Below are 17,501 nucleotides of genomic sequence, written 5' to 3'. Positions count from 1 at the left end.
TTGCGGTGAATTTCGTTCGCTTTATCTTGCTTGTCTTTTTCTTGTTCCCCGTTTCCCATTTTAAAAAATATAAATTAAATTAAGTGAAAAGTGCCTACGGCAGCATTCGGCCTGTGTTTTAGGCCAACTTGTAATCTGTGTCTAAGCGTTTAAGCTGATAGGGAGGGCGTGGCGGTTGGCGGCCACCGAAAAAGTAACCAAAGTGAAATGTGCGAAAAGAAAAGCGAGAAAAAGATGAGAAAAGTGCATGGCAAACTAAACGGGAGCTTTGTTTAAATGAAAATTAGTTAAGAAATTTGAATATATATATCCGTTTGTAACGTATTCTAATTTTATGCCTATGTGTTTGGGTTTCTAGCTTCAGAGGAGCAAAAAAGAGAGAGGCGAGAGTGTTTACAGTGGTACCTCGTGAGTAGCAAGACCGTGACCAAATTGTGTTGTGGCTAAAATAATAAAAGATAAAAACAAATAAACCAAGCAAGTGTAGGAAACTGCTAAATAATTGCCCCTGCTGGCTCCCACTGGATATTTCGCAGGAAGTTTGTCCAAAAAGGTAAGGCCTCGATTGCAATATATATATAAATAATATATTGCGACACTTTTTCCACACCCATCGTGCCCAATAATAGATAAGGACGCTCAGTGGGTGATAAGAAATCCGGCGGGGGTTGAAAGGAGGTGTACGGGTAGAAGGAGGACTCATGTCATTGAGGAATCATCATTAGATTCATTGGAATAAAATTTTGGAATATTTTCCCCTAACCAGAAAAAGAAACTTGTTCTGGCCATAAAAACAAAGTAAATAGCTAAAAACAAATGTGCCAGCAAAGCAAAGCAACCATAAAAAAATATTAATTAATTTATTTAAGCTATCTGTGTTATGTGTTTTAACAAGTATTTCTTAAAAAATAATAACAATATATACGTTCATATGTATGTACACACATTCATCTTTCTCTGTGTGTGTGTGTGTGTGTATGGATTTTTTTTGCACTTATCGCGAGTCAACATTCGATTTAATGTTTGCTTTACTCTACATAGAGATGGATCTCACAAATGTCACGAATAAATACTAAATCAACAGATCGATAGTTAGATAGAACTCATGTAACTATCCTTTTTTTAGGAGTTTTTTTAAAAACTTTTACTACGAATTGTGGGATCACTTTTTAGCTGGTAAAACGAAGCTAATTAGGTATACTTATGGTAGATAGGTAGGTCAATAATTCTAGGATTCTGTTTCAACTGATCGCTGTTTACATCTTTAAAAAAAAAGTTAATATACATTTCCGATGCTATTCTTGATTAGCTTTCTCCTACAATCTGAAAATTTTGTATGGGCTCATTCAACTTTCTGTGTCAGAATTTTGAATTTTTGGTTTAAAATGTTTGTCAGTTAGGAAAAGAGTATAATCAAAAAGTAGAGAGGGTAAACAAACCTTAACAAGGAAAAAACACTCTGGTTTATTGTCAGTGAATCACATTTTGCAATCCAGTCGAAAAATTTCATTTGTGATGAAGTCGAAAGGCAGATTTTTCACTTTGAAAACTATTTCTAAATTTTTTTAATTCATATTTCATTAGACCACCCCTAAGTGCTTTAAACTGAGAAATATAATGAAATCTTGTACAATCTTTTAGATCGAATGCAATTTTCTGAATCATCGAGCCCATTGGGGCCTCACAATCATTCGATGTAGTGGATAAGAGGTGTGTGTTTTAAGAAATCATTGACGTTTGCAACTTTTGTTAGTTAACTTTTATTACTTAAATTATTAACTTGAGTTTCTGGCTTGAACAGCTGTTTTTGAGTGGCCACAGAAAAACAAAAGAAACACGCTTTCATAAAGGCATTGCAAATACCATAGAAGTGTCGTGAGTATTAGCTTGTCAGTCTAGTCTACATCGACCAACGTGTTCACACATTTCCATGTGTGATTAATCAATTATCGGATGTATTATGTCTCCGTTTGGAAGTTATGTCTGGGAATGGGATTTGCAACAAAGTTTGTTGTCATTATCTTTATTTGCGTGCCTCACGATGCCATCTCTGGCAGAAGCTTTGTGTGCTTTACTATCTCTCGACTTGGCAATAATTCTGTTCTTCATTATATTCTCTTTCTAAACGTTCTCTGCAAACGTTTCGCTTGTTGCTTTGCCTCTATCTTCTAATTACACAGCGCAACTTAATGAATTCTCCGCTTTGGAAAGTTTTATATAGTTAGTATGAGTCATCTAACGGTTGATTGTGCCACCGCTAGATAATGTATACCAGCTAAACATGTGCAACATTTAGCAGCACACTCATTTTATTCTTCGCAACATACATTCTGTGTGTGTGTGTGTGTGTGTGTTATTTCGCGAGGCAATGAACTTTTTTCTTAAAAACCAAAACTTTCACTTGAATGCGAAGATAAATTGCCATTAAGATATAAACACATCAACCTCGAAAAGTGTTGCCAATTGGCCCATATCATGCCACGAAGTAAGCACCCATGAAACGAGTAAGAAAAAATTGAACCACTCAATTAAAAGACTAAGCAAAATAAAAAGAAACAAAAGTGAAACTCAATCAAAATGAAAATCAAGAAAAAAGCATATTAAAAAAAATGAACCTAAATGCTTATAAAACACCCACGCTTCGCTTTGTGACGTCATGGAAGTGAGCCAAAATTGGCAACTTGCCCAGACATCGACCGCCACCGCATCCGAAACAAAAGATGTTGACTCAGCCTGCTGGCAACATGATGCCGCAACATGACGCCAACTGGCTGGCAATATCAAAATGCTAAATAATCATTAATAATAATTACCCAAAAGTCAGCGAAATCTCCAAGATCAACAACAAACCATTTATTTACACAGAAACAGAAAACCAAATAGATCAATGTGGACAAACAATAATAATTTTCAATGAATAGACCGATCATATTACACTTGGCCAAGACGAATCTATCATTTGGAAACGATAAATTTGAGACGGGAACTGTTTTTTTTTTAGGAGTCCAATAATTTATTCATAATGGTCAATTGCTTATAACGACATTCATGGTGGATTTGTAATGATCTTTAAGCTGTCGACTCTCCTCTTTCGCGACGATTACGATTTAGGGGCTCGACTGTTGCGAGGATTTACTCATTATACCATACACCCATAGGGTGAAATGGTATATTAAAGTCGCCAAAATGTATGTAACAGGCAGAAGGAAGCATCTCCGACCCCACAAAGTATATATATTCTTGATCAGGATCAACAACCGAGTCGATCTAGCCATGTCCGTCTGTCCGTCCGTCTGTCCGTCTGTCCGTCCGTCCGTCTGTCCGTCTGTCCGTATGAACACCTAGATCTCGGAGACTGTAAGAGCTAGAGCCACCAAATTTGGTATGTAGACTCGTGTAATATGTAGAGTGATCAAGTTTATTTCAAATTTTTGCCACGCCCCTTTCCGCCCCCGCAATTTAAAAAAAGCGTTTATCTCAAAAACTATTCCAGCTAGAGACACCATATTTGGTATGTATATTTGTTTAGTAAACACGCACATTTTGTATGTGTACAAATTTTGCCACGCCCTTTTCCGCCCCCGTAATTTGAAAAACTTGATTATCTCCCGTATTTTTTTACCTTATGCCATCAAATTTGGCACACCTAAATTTGATACTAATATCTAGCAAAATACCAAATTTGATCAAAATCGGACAAAAAACAGTCGAGTTATGCATATAAACGTTTTTCCATAAGGCCGGAGTTGGCCGTTGGCTGGTGGGGGCGCTAGGGTGCTCGTATGATTGAGTGAGCGAGATACTAAGATATGCTTGTAAGAAGCATTTGAAAATGCATTTGTTTAATAAAGTTGAAATATTTGCTTTACTGGTGTATGGTATACCTAAGTCGGCGAGACGACTTACTTACTTCATTTTTTAGAATTGTTTTTCATATATTTTTAGATATAGTTTTGCTGATCTGTAGTCTATTGACAAGGAATCCTCATTACACGCAAGTTTAGATTATTTCCATCATATTGCTAGATCTTTTCGCTGTAGAATTACAGTAGACGCCGGTTATAACGATAATTACCTTGAAAACATCTTAAGTAATCAGCTATAATTTATTTTGAACAAAAATACAAATATAAAACCTTATTTACATATACATATTATGAATTTCTTAGAAAAATGAATTTAATATTTTTTCTTTTCAATTTCGAAGCCAATTAAAATAAATTTTTATTATAGGTATAAATTGTGCATAGTATATAGTGCTTGTTTTTTAAGAGTCGGCTAATTAACATGCTTGACTATGCGCGTATACATATGTATGTATGTATGTATGTGTATATGTATACATGTATATTTTTATATTCTCAAATTAAAAAAAGAAACTCTCCAAGCTGAACGTTAAAATTACTTAATAAAATGTGCCCTCACCTCACAGAGGCCAACAAATTTAAAAAAATGTTGCCAACAGAAAAGCTATCAAAAATAGAAAAAAAAAATAACAATTAAATTAGCTTACAAAAAAAGACAAAAAATTGCACAGTGAAAGTTATAAATTTTGTCCACTTTAATGAGTGCTTACTGTGTGCAACGTGAGTAGCAGCAGCTGGCGGCAAACAAAAACCGTTGCAGTTCATTGAAATTTGAAGCATTTTCGGGTAAAAGAGAAGAGCGTGTGAGTGAGAGAGATTGAGAAAGAGAGGGGGGCGAGTGCAAAGTATATAATGGCGCTCCATTTACCGTTAAAACAAAAACAATCAATGCTTAAAAGTCGCTTCTTTTTTTTTTGTTTTGCTTTTGTTTTTGTTTCGTATTGTTGTTTAAGCTGTTTTTATTTTTGCACATTTCGCTTTAATGCACCGAACACCGGCAGCAGCTTAGACTACCAGTGTGTGTGTGTGTGTCAAGGGTCTTAAAAGCTGAAAGAGTGTCGTGCTTGGAAAAGGGACGAACGGTGCAATAACCGAACTACGGTCAGTGACGTCATGACGGGTCTCAAGACGGCGAGGAAAAACACCCGAAAGGAGACGAAATGCAATCGAAAAAGAAAGCAAATCTATTAAGAGAGAATATTGAATATATTGTGATTAACATGGGAAGAAGTCTAAGCTACATCCAAAAGGACATATGTATGTATGTACAAAAGGACATGTATACAGTAGAATCTGGTCTTAGCCTCCGTCTGGTAACAGCGACGAAAATTCAATGACTTGGTGGATCCCCATACAAACTTATGTGAAAGAGTCCCCGGTTAGGAAGTCATCCGCTTATTGGTACGTTCCGAAAAAACCAGCAAAACTGTGCCCAAAAATTTAGTGTATGCATTTATGTATATGTGACCGGTAAAGAAGGTTTTGGCTGTCGCCTTAGCAATGCTTCTGAGAGCGAAAGAGAGAGAGCGAGAGAGAGGAATTTATAAATTGTTTTGTTTTAATAATTAGTGTTATTTTTAAACCTATTACGAACATGGCATCCGTAGAAATAAACAAAAGCGAAAGAGGCTCTTCCGAATATAACGATGTCAAATCGTCGATCCATTGAGCGACGTTTTAACCGGATTCTACTATATCCGGTTTTGTAATATATTCCTCTACGTGCATTGCATTGCATTTTCTAAAAGTAAAGGACATTTCTGCAACATATGTATGTACTAATTTATCATCCTATGATCAAAACGATGAAATCTTTCTTTGGATCTTTAAGAAAGCTATCAGGAACCCTAGTAGAAAACCACTAATGGATCAGTCTCGCTCGTCTCCAAGCAAAGAGTCAACACCCGCCGCCCCAACGACCATGTCTGCAGAGTGAGAGCTAAATAAAAAGTGGAACTGGAGACTTTGAGAAGAAAAGGATTACAATTAAGGCAAAACACCCAAAAAGGTCAATGCAAGGCATTTCTGATAGCTCAGCGGGACAGAAGGTTGAAGATAAGTCTAGATATCTATCTAGACTTATCTTATTAGTTCGATGATGGAAGAAACAACAGATAAGAAAAGAAATAAAAACAAGTAAAAATACCAGAGAGGTCGTCATTTTATAAAGTTTTCTAGATTGAAACATAAAATCTGTAAAATTGTCAGAAATTTAGGACTAGATGCAACCTTTTCTTGTTTTCCGCTCTGTTTCTTAGTTCAAAATTACTAATTATTTTTCTCTCTCTAGACCCTTAACTGTAAACATTATCACAATTTGTGGGGAAGAACCTTTAGGTTCTATCTCATCTATCTGCGAAGAATCCTTAAACTGATTAGCCGAATTACTTCTGTCTTCGCTATGTGTACATTTAAGATCAATAGGTTGATGCTTTATGAGTAAGATCAGAATCAAAAGGGAATTCTTAGTTGTCAATCTGTATGTACTAAAATTTTCGTGATTAACATTTTTATAACCGATCAATTCCAAGCAACCTTTTGCTCTTCTCTACTTATTTCCATTCTCCAAACTACTTAAACGACTACCGAATACCTATCTAATACATACATTCCACTTGTCGTTTCTATCTACATTTTTGTTTGTTTATTCACAAAAAATGTGACTGAGACTGGTTATTTTAGCTTCCTCTGTCTTTTGTTTGTTTGTACTCTGATAAAAACACACACACACACACACATACACGCACGCACACACAATCGAGGGGGAGGAAGAAGAGACTCTCGAGAGAAGGCATTGCCCACTTGGCGCAATGAAAATGTCAAAATAACAAATACAATACAGCTGCTAGTTCAATCTTTCGACCGATCCTCCCCCTCCCTCAAGTAGATCGCCTCCCCCGCCTCCAAAAGAATTTGCTTCTTCTGGCTTATCGCTAAAAACCAAAACCAAAAAAAAAGAGAAAGAAATAGAATTTAAGTGAGTGTAATCTACTTTTATATAGTTTATTTTGTGGGGCCATGCGTGTTGCAAATTAATCAGCGAAAGAGCAGAATAAAAATATCGGGAACAGGTACACAAACATATGTATATAACATTCAACGACCTTGCCCTGGACTTGTGGCAACCATTTCGTGTTGGTTAATGAATTAAACATAACCAAAAAAAAAACGAAGCCAGCAAAAAGAAACAAAAACCTTTTTGTCAACTGATTTGCATTTGCGTTTAATAGGCCAACTCAACGTATATTTTTTTAGGTACTTACTTATTGTACATGCATGAACTAAATTTTCCATTCCACCCTCCACCACCCCTTCTTGCTTATTACCCAAAGACAAGCTGAAAGTTGGGATCAAGTAAAGCTCTTTGAGATTAAATACGAAGGGCTATGTCATGGGATTTCTTCCCATTCTTCCCAAAAAGGACCTTATAGAGTAGAAATAAATTCAATTGATTAGTATTGCTTAACAATTTCATAAAAACGTAACTACCCTCTGCGAGAAGAGTATTGAAATTGGCATTTCTTGAAATGATAACCACCAAACCGGCCTGGCAACTTTACTGCAAAGTTCAAGGACACTTTTATGCAAGTTGCTGTTGGGTTGGTTGGCTCAAAGCTTGTGGGAGCAACCGAAGACAATTTGACATAAGTGAAAACTGTCGCAAGTTTCAGCATAGCGGAGAAAGAGGCGGGTGGGAGTGGCAGACATACTGGTGGCTATATACACACACACATATAATATGTATGTACGTGGGGGATGTGGCGTCACTTGAGTGCAAAGATTTGTCGTGCACCAGGGCGGCACCCAAAAAAAGTTGAACTTTTACTTTTTCAGGGTTGGCTTGGAGTTGAAAAAGAAGAAAGATTCAATGCAGAAACCTACTCAAACATGCGATGACATCTCGTGACTTTAACAAACCTAAACTAAAGACGGATAATTTTGAGATTTCAGCCCTAGTAGCTGGCTTAGCAATTAGCAACATTTGTTAGCCATCCCTGGCCCCACTTGATGGCGTCAGGTGTTCTCTGCGCTCTGCGGAAGGAAAGTGAACGCACATTTTTATTATGTAGCTAGCTGTTCGTCTGTCTGCGCCATTGTCTTTATAGTAGGTACTTTATACTCGTATCTATATGGAAATTGTGTGTGGCTTTTGAACCCAGCCAGAGTCAAAGCGGGCAGCGAGGGTTGCTTCGTGTTGTTTCTTCTTCATTTAGCTTGCAGAATGTCAATAAATCTTGCCAAGTGTGTGAGGTGGCAGAAAGAGTTTTCGCCTCTTTTGCTTTGTCCTGTTAGTATGTAGAACTTCCGTCGTTCTACAAAAGGAATCAGTTCCGTATTTAAGAAGGGAAAAGAGAGAGAGAGGAGAGAGAGAGAGAGTGACAGACTGATGCAAGTGTCGGCGGTGAAAACACTTGAACACATGGCGGAGAAGCTTACACGGCGGAGTATTCCCTCAGCTCTTAAACACAGCTGTCAAATGACTTTAACTCCCCCGTTGCCCCTTTCTACTTTTGGGACCATTGCCAAGGGCAACTGTCACGTTGTTCTCTCCATCTCTTTGTTGTCTCTCTCGTCCTCTCTCTCTCCCTTTTCCATTGGCTTGAATTTGTTTTTTTCTTTCTTTTTATGGCCTAATCAGCAAACTAAACACGTTTGCGGCTTTCATGCAGGGTCTTCCCAATTTTCATTACAATTACCTGAATGTCTCTCTCTCTTTTTTGCACATTTCTCTCTCTCTCTCTCTTGTCTCTGGCTTGGTTTCTTTAGCATTGTCTGCGCCTTTCCCTTTTAAGTTCAACAGTTTTCCATTCCCTTAGGCTTTTCCATGCAAGATTGCACAGTGAAGGTTTTTCTTTCCATCGCTTCTTGGCCATTATTTCCGATTATCTTTGTTTGACTTTTTTATGGGGGATTTTGTTTGTTTTTTGTTGTTGTTTTCCTTTTTCGTTTAAGAAAACCAAATATTGATTAATTTGTTGTTGGTGGCAAAAAAATCTTCGAACTGGAAATAGTCATGCACATAAAGATAGGCAAAAAGAAATTGTCAAAGACTCGACGATACCCTGTGCTAATGTGAAATACAAAGATTCCAGTTTTGGTAAAATCTCAAAGGTTTGCACCAGGTTTCCAGTCAGGCAAGGGTTTCTTCACTTCAAGTCAAGTCTAGTCATCACAATAAAAACTCATTTATTGGGGTAAAGACCCTCGTTTGGGGTCTTTGAAATCTTTGAACCCTAAAGTATGCAATGGTCTGAAAAAGTAAGTTAAAGATTGTGTATAAAGCAAGCATTTGCTTTGAGGATTATGGTTTATCAACAGGACAGTGAATACTTTCTATACAAGTTTCAAAAAGTTTATTGTAAGCACTAAATAGATAAGTCAATGCAGTAGAGTTACGACGGTTATCAGATCTACAGACTCATACGTCGATTTAAAGCAATACATTAGTTTTTATGGTTTATTCAAACAATTAAGTTCTTAAGTTATTCGATTACTATTTATTCCTATTTACCACTATCACGATAGATTTAACCGGAGCTAGTGTTCGCCATTTTAAGATTTATAGTATAGCTCTCTTTAAGAAAAATAGTCATCTTAAACCGATCCTAATCGATCGTGTCCTATGCATTTCGGAGTGTGTGTCAAGAACTAACTCCACAGAAAAAGATTTTGTTGACCTACGCAAACGGTCTTGCTCGGATATTGCGTAGATCAAACTCCAATTATTTGCTTTTAAATCGTAGTTGCAGTTTGTGAAATTCAGTTGTAAATGAAAGTTCTACTTGATCATTTGTCTGATGTATACTTTTTCTGTTCATAATTTTCTTACAGGGTGTTTCCATGTAGCCATTTCGTGGTTATTGCGTGACTTTGTCGTTTGTGACCCAACTCTCTTGGATATATTTTACTTTCCCTCACTCCCCTCTTTTCCCAAATGTTGTCTTGTCCCATTAATTTGACGCTTGAGTGCGTGTCTTAATCTTAATTAACAACATTTTTATGAATTATGACTATAAACCTAAAAGAGAAAAAACAAAATCGCCAAATCATATGTGTTGCCTCCTCCATTTTGATTGGTTTTTGGGTGCAACGACATTTCCAATGGGTGCAGCACCTGTTTAATGAACTCGCCCTTACCCTTCCTACCGAACGATCTCCTTAAATTTTAATTGTGTTTTATTCAAAATTCAATTATAAATGCAATTTAATATGGTAACGTCTGCTGTCTAGTTATTGGTTTTGCGTAGGTTCCCGTTTCCCGACCATGATTCCAACAGCCAGCCAACCAACCCACAGTTGGTAGAGGAAAGAGCAGCAAATACGACGTCGACGCCAACGCAAACAAATTTTCTGTTCTTTACTTATCGATTTTATATTGTCGGTATGGTTTAGTTTGACGTAGTAACAAATTTATTGAACTAGGGATGTTTTGGCCCACAAATTATCATCGTCATTATCACTGAAATGATAATATGATTTCCTCGAAAGCAACAAAACCATCAGCATAAGACAACAAACTAATGGAATGTAATCTTATTTACTTTCCATCCTGTCTTTAATTAAAATATTAAAATATTTTACAACCTTGATTTGTTGGTGATGATGTTTAGACGGACGCAAGCTTTCTTTTAGCCCTTTTTTACCCAAATTTGGGCTTCTGAAAAAACTTAAAGCTTAGAATATATGATATTTGCCTAATGGAAGACAAAACCATTTGAAGAGCAATTTCAAGTGATTGAGATGGAATCAGATTTCTATAGGAACAGATCATATTACTGAAATAATTTGTAGTCTTATCTGGGTATATGTATTGGCATGAAATGAAATGACTAATCTGTTCAATATCAATTTCTTATTTTTTTGATTGGTTTCGGTTATGGCTGAAAGTTTGGTGCGTTGTTAACCAGAAATCGATCAAAGTTAAATGTGAAAGTGACACAAATTGATTTGTAGCTGTAGTTTTTCTCACGTATGTGGGGACGACTCTCTCCCTCGTTCTTTGTCCGACCCTAATACACACGTGTGACATTGGTTGTCTTGCTAGTATCACACACACAACTGCAATTGCATTTGCTAAATGTCATCGTCCAGACAGACGATTTCCAATTTTCATTTCCATTTCCATTTGGTTGATTTCGTCGAAAAACTGAAAAAAGGTCAAAATGTGTTTTTGATGTCATGGTTTGTCGTCATCGTCGTCGTCGTCGTCGTCGTCGCCGTCGTCTGAGCAACCAAACAAAATGCCAAAAGTCATGCCTGCTGCACTTGATGGCTTTCGATTTGCTGACCTACTTGGCCTGGCTTCAAAACTTGCAGTTCCGTTTGTTCTGATTTGTCATTAGGAGGTTAAGAAGTTTCTAGGATTGGCCAAAACACTAATTAAGTTAATTGGCCAGAGTGTTGGCCCCTGTAGGCGACCATGATAATGATGATGATTCCCTAGAGGCACGCCCTAACCACCAGTCATGATGATGCAGAGGATGAAGGGAGCGCCTGGCAGTGGCGATGGCGTCATAACCACTTGCGTTAATGAGGTAATGGAGTCATAACTGCATCGGGCCTACGAATGTATTGTACATATATAAATATCCATTAAGACTTAAAGAGAAAGAGCAGAAAAAGGCAGGTAAACAATAAAAAATGTTGCTGCAACATGCCCCGGCAACAAAACATAATATCGTAATACAAATTTATGGTCTGACACGCGAATCCCCCCAAGACAAAATCGAAAAGCTGGGTAAAACAAAAACAAAAAAAGCAACGCCGATCAAGCAAACTTAAAGGGAGGAAGCGTTACCCACGTCTGATATATGTACATACTTATATACATACATATATATATAAGTATGTATGTATGTGTATAAAACAAAAGCCAAGCAACAACAACAAGACAAGGGGAAAACATTAACCAGACAATGGCCAAGTAAAACGTGCCTCCGAAGAATAAAAATGATGAAAAATTATATTTAAATTTACGAACAAAAGCAGAAACAAAAAACTGCTCCAAATGATCGATAGTTTAATACTCTACATTAAAGGGAAATTCCATTTCGAAAGTGAAACTTACTAAAAAATCAAAATAAAAGCTCGTACAATCATTTAAAAGAATGAAAATCTTAATTTTCTCGAAAATCATGAATTTCTAGAGTTGGCAAAAAACTTTCCTTACACAAAAAGGTCTAGAAATGTTACCAAAGAATAGACTAACTAAAATAAGCGTTTTACCAGTCAAGTAATGCCAAGTCACGTGCTAATATCATGAGCTATAAAATTATCTAAATCTAAAACTTACTTCAAATGGTGAGAGTTCGGAAACTTCATTTGAAAGTCGAGTTCTTAAAGGCTTCTTTTAGAATCCAAATGCCCTTTAAATAGATTTTATAAACTGTTACTAATACTGTAAGGACTTTACTAAGCCTTTTTTAACTTAAGTGTATAAACGAGCTTCAACTACATAAACACCTAGAGAGTAAGAAAGACAGAAAGAGGTAGAAAGGCCTCTGACATAACCCTCCAAGAGGATTGAGGGTGGACCGAGCGATGGGGCAAAAAGGCGGGGAACAGGCTGACTCATAGCTCATGATGGTGAATGAAGCACAGAAGAGAGAGAAGACTGGGAAACACATTCAACTTGGAATTCAATTGCCAATGATCGAACTGAAACTCTCGTTATAATGGCAACAATTTGAATAATTTATAAAAGAGAGGAAGCCGAGGAATGGATTGGAATGTCTGTACTATACGTTAAGGAATGCCTCACATAATTGTGACCATTACACACAAGATAAGCTTTATAGAGATTCAGTTATTAACAATTAAGTGAACAATAAATAAACCTTGTCTTGTGATGTTCATATGTAACAATTCCAAGGTTAAATCATGAAAATAATGATACATCGAGTGTAAATTTGTTGAGTAAGATCGTTGATTGAAAATCACGTGTGTCTATGTACTTCTCACAGAGAAAAGAGAGAAATTACCCTAAGTCGATTTTAGAAAATGAATTTCGGCCTGATTTAAACAAATGGAAAAAGTTAGTTTTAGGAGCTTTAAGTTTTTATTTCTTTTAAGTTAATTTCCATCTTTATGTCAGCCTTTTTGAAAGTTGGCCCATTAAACTTTATATGCGAAATATTCAGTTTTTGTTTTTTGTTTTCTTGGAATGGCACCTTCGCCAACTGAAATAGGACAACGCCAGGCGGACACGCCTGTGGTAAATGGTTTTCCTGGCTAACAATCTCGGGTGTGTCTTATTCTGGTGGTTCAAATGGCGTCATCATAGTCATCATTCGAGCTACCTGCCGGCTGGCGACTGCCGATGGGGAATGCATGATAAATGTTATGGAATGCCAGAAGAAAGCTTTCATCATTGGAGGCCACATAGTGTTGGAGCGAGTAAGAGATGCCTGGCTGGCTGGTGGCTGGTTGGCTGATTGGGTTCTGTTCTGTATTGTATGCGCGGCTGGCAAAAATAATTTACGTAAATTAGCGCAATTACTGGAATGGAATTTACTGAGAGATACTTTCTAGACGGACTATAGTCGCTAGTCGTTGTTGGTCTCTTTTGTGTGTCCGTGGGCCAGTTGAAAGCACACACACAATATTGAATGTGTAACTCTGGCAAAAGGAAAGGAAGGGTTGGGGGGAAACCGGTTTGTGAGAGACGTCAGAGCGTTGAATAAATCAAAGGCCCAAACACAACATAGTAGCCGTTGTTGTTTAAGTTTTATTCATTTTACAGAAATAACACTAGAGAGCAATATTATAAATGAACAAACCAAATAAAAGTCGAAAACAAATATATATATTTTAATAGAAATCACAGCGAAAAATAGTTCTTTACAAACATGGCCACCATTCTGTAGGATCCTAAAAAGAACCACAATGAAAATGAGACTAACTTATACCTCCTGTTTTTTCTTTCAGCATGGAAGTTCGCTCGGTCAAGGTGAATAATAATCTGCATTGCAATAACTCGGCCAATGTGTTATCCTCGCTAAATGCCACACCCAAGAAGACAGCTACAGTTCAAAACAAGGCCGAAGTTGCTCTCCTGGAGCAGTTCAGCCACAAACAGCAGCAGCAGCATCAGGAAAATGGGCCAGTTCGGGACTGCGAAAGTCCTGCCAGTTCCAACTCGGAGCTGGATAATGAGTTACGCGATTTGAATGGTTCCTTAACAGGCAGCGGGAGTGTGGGTAAATCGAATGGTTCACTGAGTGGAGCTTCCTCCACCACCTCGGCGCCTCCGCATGTGTCGGCGACAACAAATACTCTGGAAGGCGCCACCACTAATGGGGCTTCGAATGGAGGTGTAACTGGTGGCAGTCTCGCAACTGTTGTCTCCGCTACGGCCCATCTCAAGAAACGTATCACAAGCAGTCGCACACCCACACGGAAAGCACATCGCATTAAATTCTACCGCAATGGAGATCGTTTCTATCCGGGCATTACCATTCCAGTGTCCAATGAGCGCTATCGTTCCTTTGAGAGTCTATACGAGGATCTGACGCGGCTTCTCGAAGAGAATGTCAAAATTCCGGGTGCCGTGCGCACCATCTACAGCATGTGCGGCAAGAAGGTAAGCCAATCCCAATGAACTATTAACCATTTCATTTAATCCTCTTTGCATTTCCACTCAATTGCAGATCACCGCTCTGGATGAACTGGAAGATGGCCAAAGCTATGTATGTTCCTGCAATAATGAAAACTTCAAAAAAGTCGAGTACAATACCAGCTCCCAGCCTCTGGCCAATCTCACGCTGGCCAACAACAGTCGGTCGAGCAACCATCGCTTGGCCAAATTGCAGCGTCCCGCGTCGCCACTGAAGAATGGTCTTGGTGCTAATCTGTGTGCCAGCGGCATGGCCATCACTGCAAATGCGGCTGGAGTCGCCGGCACTAATGGCAGCCCACTGAATATATCCCGTTTCAGTGAGCGTGACAGCGTGGTTCATCCCCGTATTGTGACCCTGATACGGAACGGTACAAAACCTCGCAAGATAATGAGGCTGCTGTTGAATAAGAGGAACAGTCCAAGCTTTGAACACGTACTGACTGCCATCACTCAGGTGGTTCGCCTCGATACCGGCTACGTGCGTAAGGTGTTCACCCTCTCTGGTGCGTCGGTCTCTCAGCTGGCCGACTTCTTTGGACCCGAGGATGTGTTCTTTGCCTACGGCACTGAACGGGTTTCCGCTGGCGAGGACTTCAAGCTGGAGGCCGAAGAGCAGCGGGCCATTAATGCTATTCGAAAGACATTACGCACAGCGGGCACCGCGTGCAAGGGTCCCAAGCCCAAAATGCCGGTGAAGAGTAAAAAGATATATCCGCCCGAAGCGGCAACGAATGCGGCAAGCGAGACTGCTTCGATGGCAGCCAGTGACCCGACAGCCAGCGAGGACTGCGAAGAGGCATCTCTACTTACTACTGATCTGGTCGCTGACAACATGCCTACCGCTATTATCGATAATTATGCCCTTGGCCAGATAATTGGCGATGGGAACTTCGCCATTGTCCTGAAGATCAAGGAAATCGCAACGGGCGAACCCTTCGCCCTGAAAATCATTGACAAGAGCAAGTGCAAGGGCAAGGAACATTACATTGATGCCGAGGTGCGTGTCATGAAGAAGCTCCGACATCCCCATATCATATCGCTTATCATGGATGTGGATCAGCAGACAAATATGTATCTAGTGCTGGAGTATGTTAGTGGTAAGTGGAAGAACAAATATTTGATTTAACTTCTAGTAAGAACTGAACTTAGAACTGATGTTTCTCAAGAGATACCTATTATTCTTCAAACTATTCCAGTTAAATTGAAGAGGTGCGGGAATTTAAAACCCAATCCTCATTTAGTAAGTTCAAATTCTCGTATTTTATGCTCTAATCAAAAGATTACATTTTTATCAGTTTTTCCAAAAGAGGATAAATGCTTTTTAAACCCTTTAACTAGTTGTCAGGATTTGAAGCCATCATTTAGTTAGTTAATAATGCGTATAGTTATTAGAGTTAGTTTGAGTTTAAATTTAATTCAAGACTTTCGATTTTTTAAGTAAGACAAATATGTATGGCGTGCCAATAAAATTGTTTAACTAACACATTATTTTAATATTTGTTAAGGTGGCGATCTTTTCGATGCCATTACCCAGGTCACACGCTTCTCGGAGAGCCAATCCCGCGTGATGATCAGGCACTTGGGCTCGGCCATGTCTTACCTACATTCCATGGGCATTGTTCATAGAGACATTAAGCCCGAGAACCTATTGGTAAGCTCTCACTTGGCCCATTGCCATCAGACTATAAATCTACAATACATCTGTCCCATGTCCAATTTACAGGTTGAAATCGACGATGCTGGCAATGTCATTCAATTGAAATTGGCCGATTTCGGCTTAGCCTGCGAGGTCACCGAACCTTTGTATGCTGTATGCGGCACGCCCACTTATGTGGCACCAGAGATATTGCTGGAAGTGGGATACGGATTAAAGGTAAGCACCTTGATACTCTCTATCCTTGTGGCTGTTGGTTAATTACGTCTCCTGATTCTACTCTTATTCTAGATTGATGTGTGGGCCGCTGGAATCATTCTGTATATACTGCTCTGTGGTTTCCCTCCCTTTGTGGCGCCTGACAATCAGCAGGAGCCACTGTTTGACGCCATTATATCGGGCGTCTATGAGTTTCCCGATCCCTATTGGTCAGATATTGGAGATGGGGTGCGCGATTTAATCGCCAACATGTTACAATCTGATCCCGATGTCCGTTTCACCAGCGAGGATATATTGGATCATTATTGGACTATGGGTAACGAGGAACTCAGTTGCGGGGACTACAACAGATGAATTATGGCCGTGTGGGGTGTTTGAATACCAGATGAGCATGTCCTCCCTCTACACTCCTACACGCCGAGCGTCGTCCTCTGCTGCCCAGATGCAGCCGCTGTCTAGTAGTTTTTGTATTATGTAATTTAGCGCTATTTTGTAGGCCTTAATTTATTTTATATATATTTAAACAAAACACAAAAATACACCCATGCATACAACATACATACATAAATACATATACTGACGACTACATACATAGTTTTGTTTTCTCAAAAAATTCCAATTTATCCAACCGTTTACGGTGTTTGGGTTATTTATGCTTTCTTTATATATATTTTGTTAAATTCTCTTAATCTGCTAACTTTTACATATATACTTACATATTATATATTTTATTTAACGACACACAAAAGATTTAAAAGAAACGAAAACTATAGAATTTTATTTGTATTTTTAATGTGTGTTCTTTAATTAGTATTTTAATTGCTTATGGAATAAAATCAAATTTAAGTTATGTACAATTTCATAAAGAAAATGTTATATCATTAAATTTTCCCAGCTGCTTTTGTTTTATTATTTTTTTGGCTTTGTTTAATTTTAAAAAAATATTTGGTTAATTACTGTGCACTTGTAAACGAAAACGAAACTTTAAACAAACAATAATTAAGCGCATTTATACAAACAAAATATATATAAATATATATATATATTAAAAAGAATAAAAGTTTAGAAATATATTAATATATATACTAAATAAAAACGACATGTTGCCGTACAATTCTTTGGAAATTCCATTTGATAACTGGGA

General features: G+C 38.1%; 1 protein-coding gene across 2 annotated transcripts; it reads left to right on the top strand.

Moving 5' to 3' along the window:
- The first annotated feature begins 304 nt into the window (after positions 1-304).
- LOC6644412 (serine/threonine-protein kinase GA29083) lies at positions 305-17,441 on the top strand. 2 transcript variants are annotated; one of them, XM_015178011.3, is made up of 6 exons: positions 305-553; positions 13,794-14,448; positions 14,516-15,581; positions 15,990-16,135; positions 16,208-16,357; positions 16,430-17,441. In XM_015178011.3, exons 2-6 carry the CDS (start codon positions 13,795-13,797, stop codon positions 16,709-16,711), a joined length of 2,298 nt encoding a protein of 765 aa, XP_015033497.1. In that variant the 5' UTR covers positions 305-553; position 13,794; the 3' UTR covers positions 16,712-17,441. The 2 variants fall into 2 exon arrangements, with proteins under 2 accessions (XP_015033497.1, XP_002066775.1); XM_002066739.4 differs by lacking the exon at positions 305-553 and adding an exon at positions 13,612-13,728.
- Positions 17,442-17,501: the final 60 nt, after the last annotated feature.

This window comes from Drosophila willistoni, assembly GCF_018902025.1.
Source record: "Drosophila willistoni isolate 14030-0811.24 chromosome 2R unlocalized genomic scaffold, UCI_dwil_1.1 Seg167, whole genome shotgun sequence".
NCBI classification, from domain to species: domain Eukaryota; kingdom Metazoa; phylum Arthropoda; class Insecta; order Diptera; family Drosophilidae; genus Drosophila; species Drosophila willistoni.
This window is presented reverse-complemented; position numbering and strand designations above follow the sequence as displayed.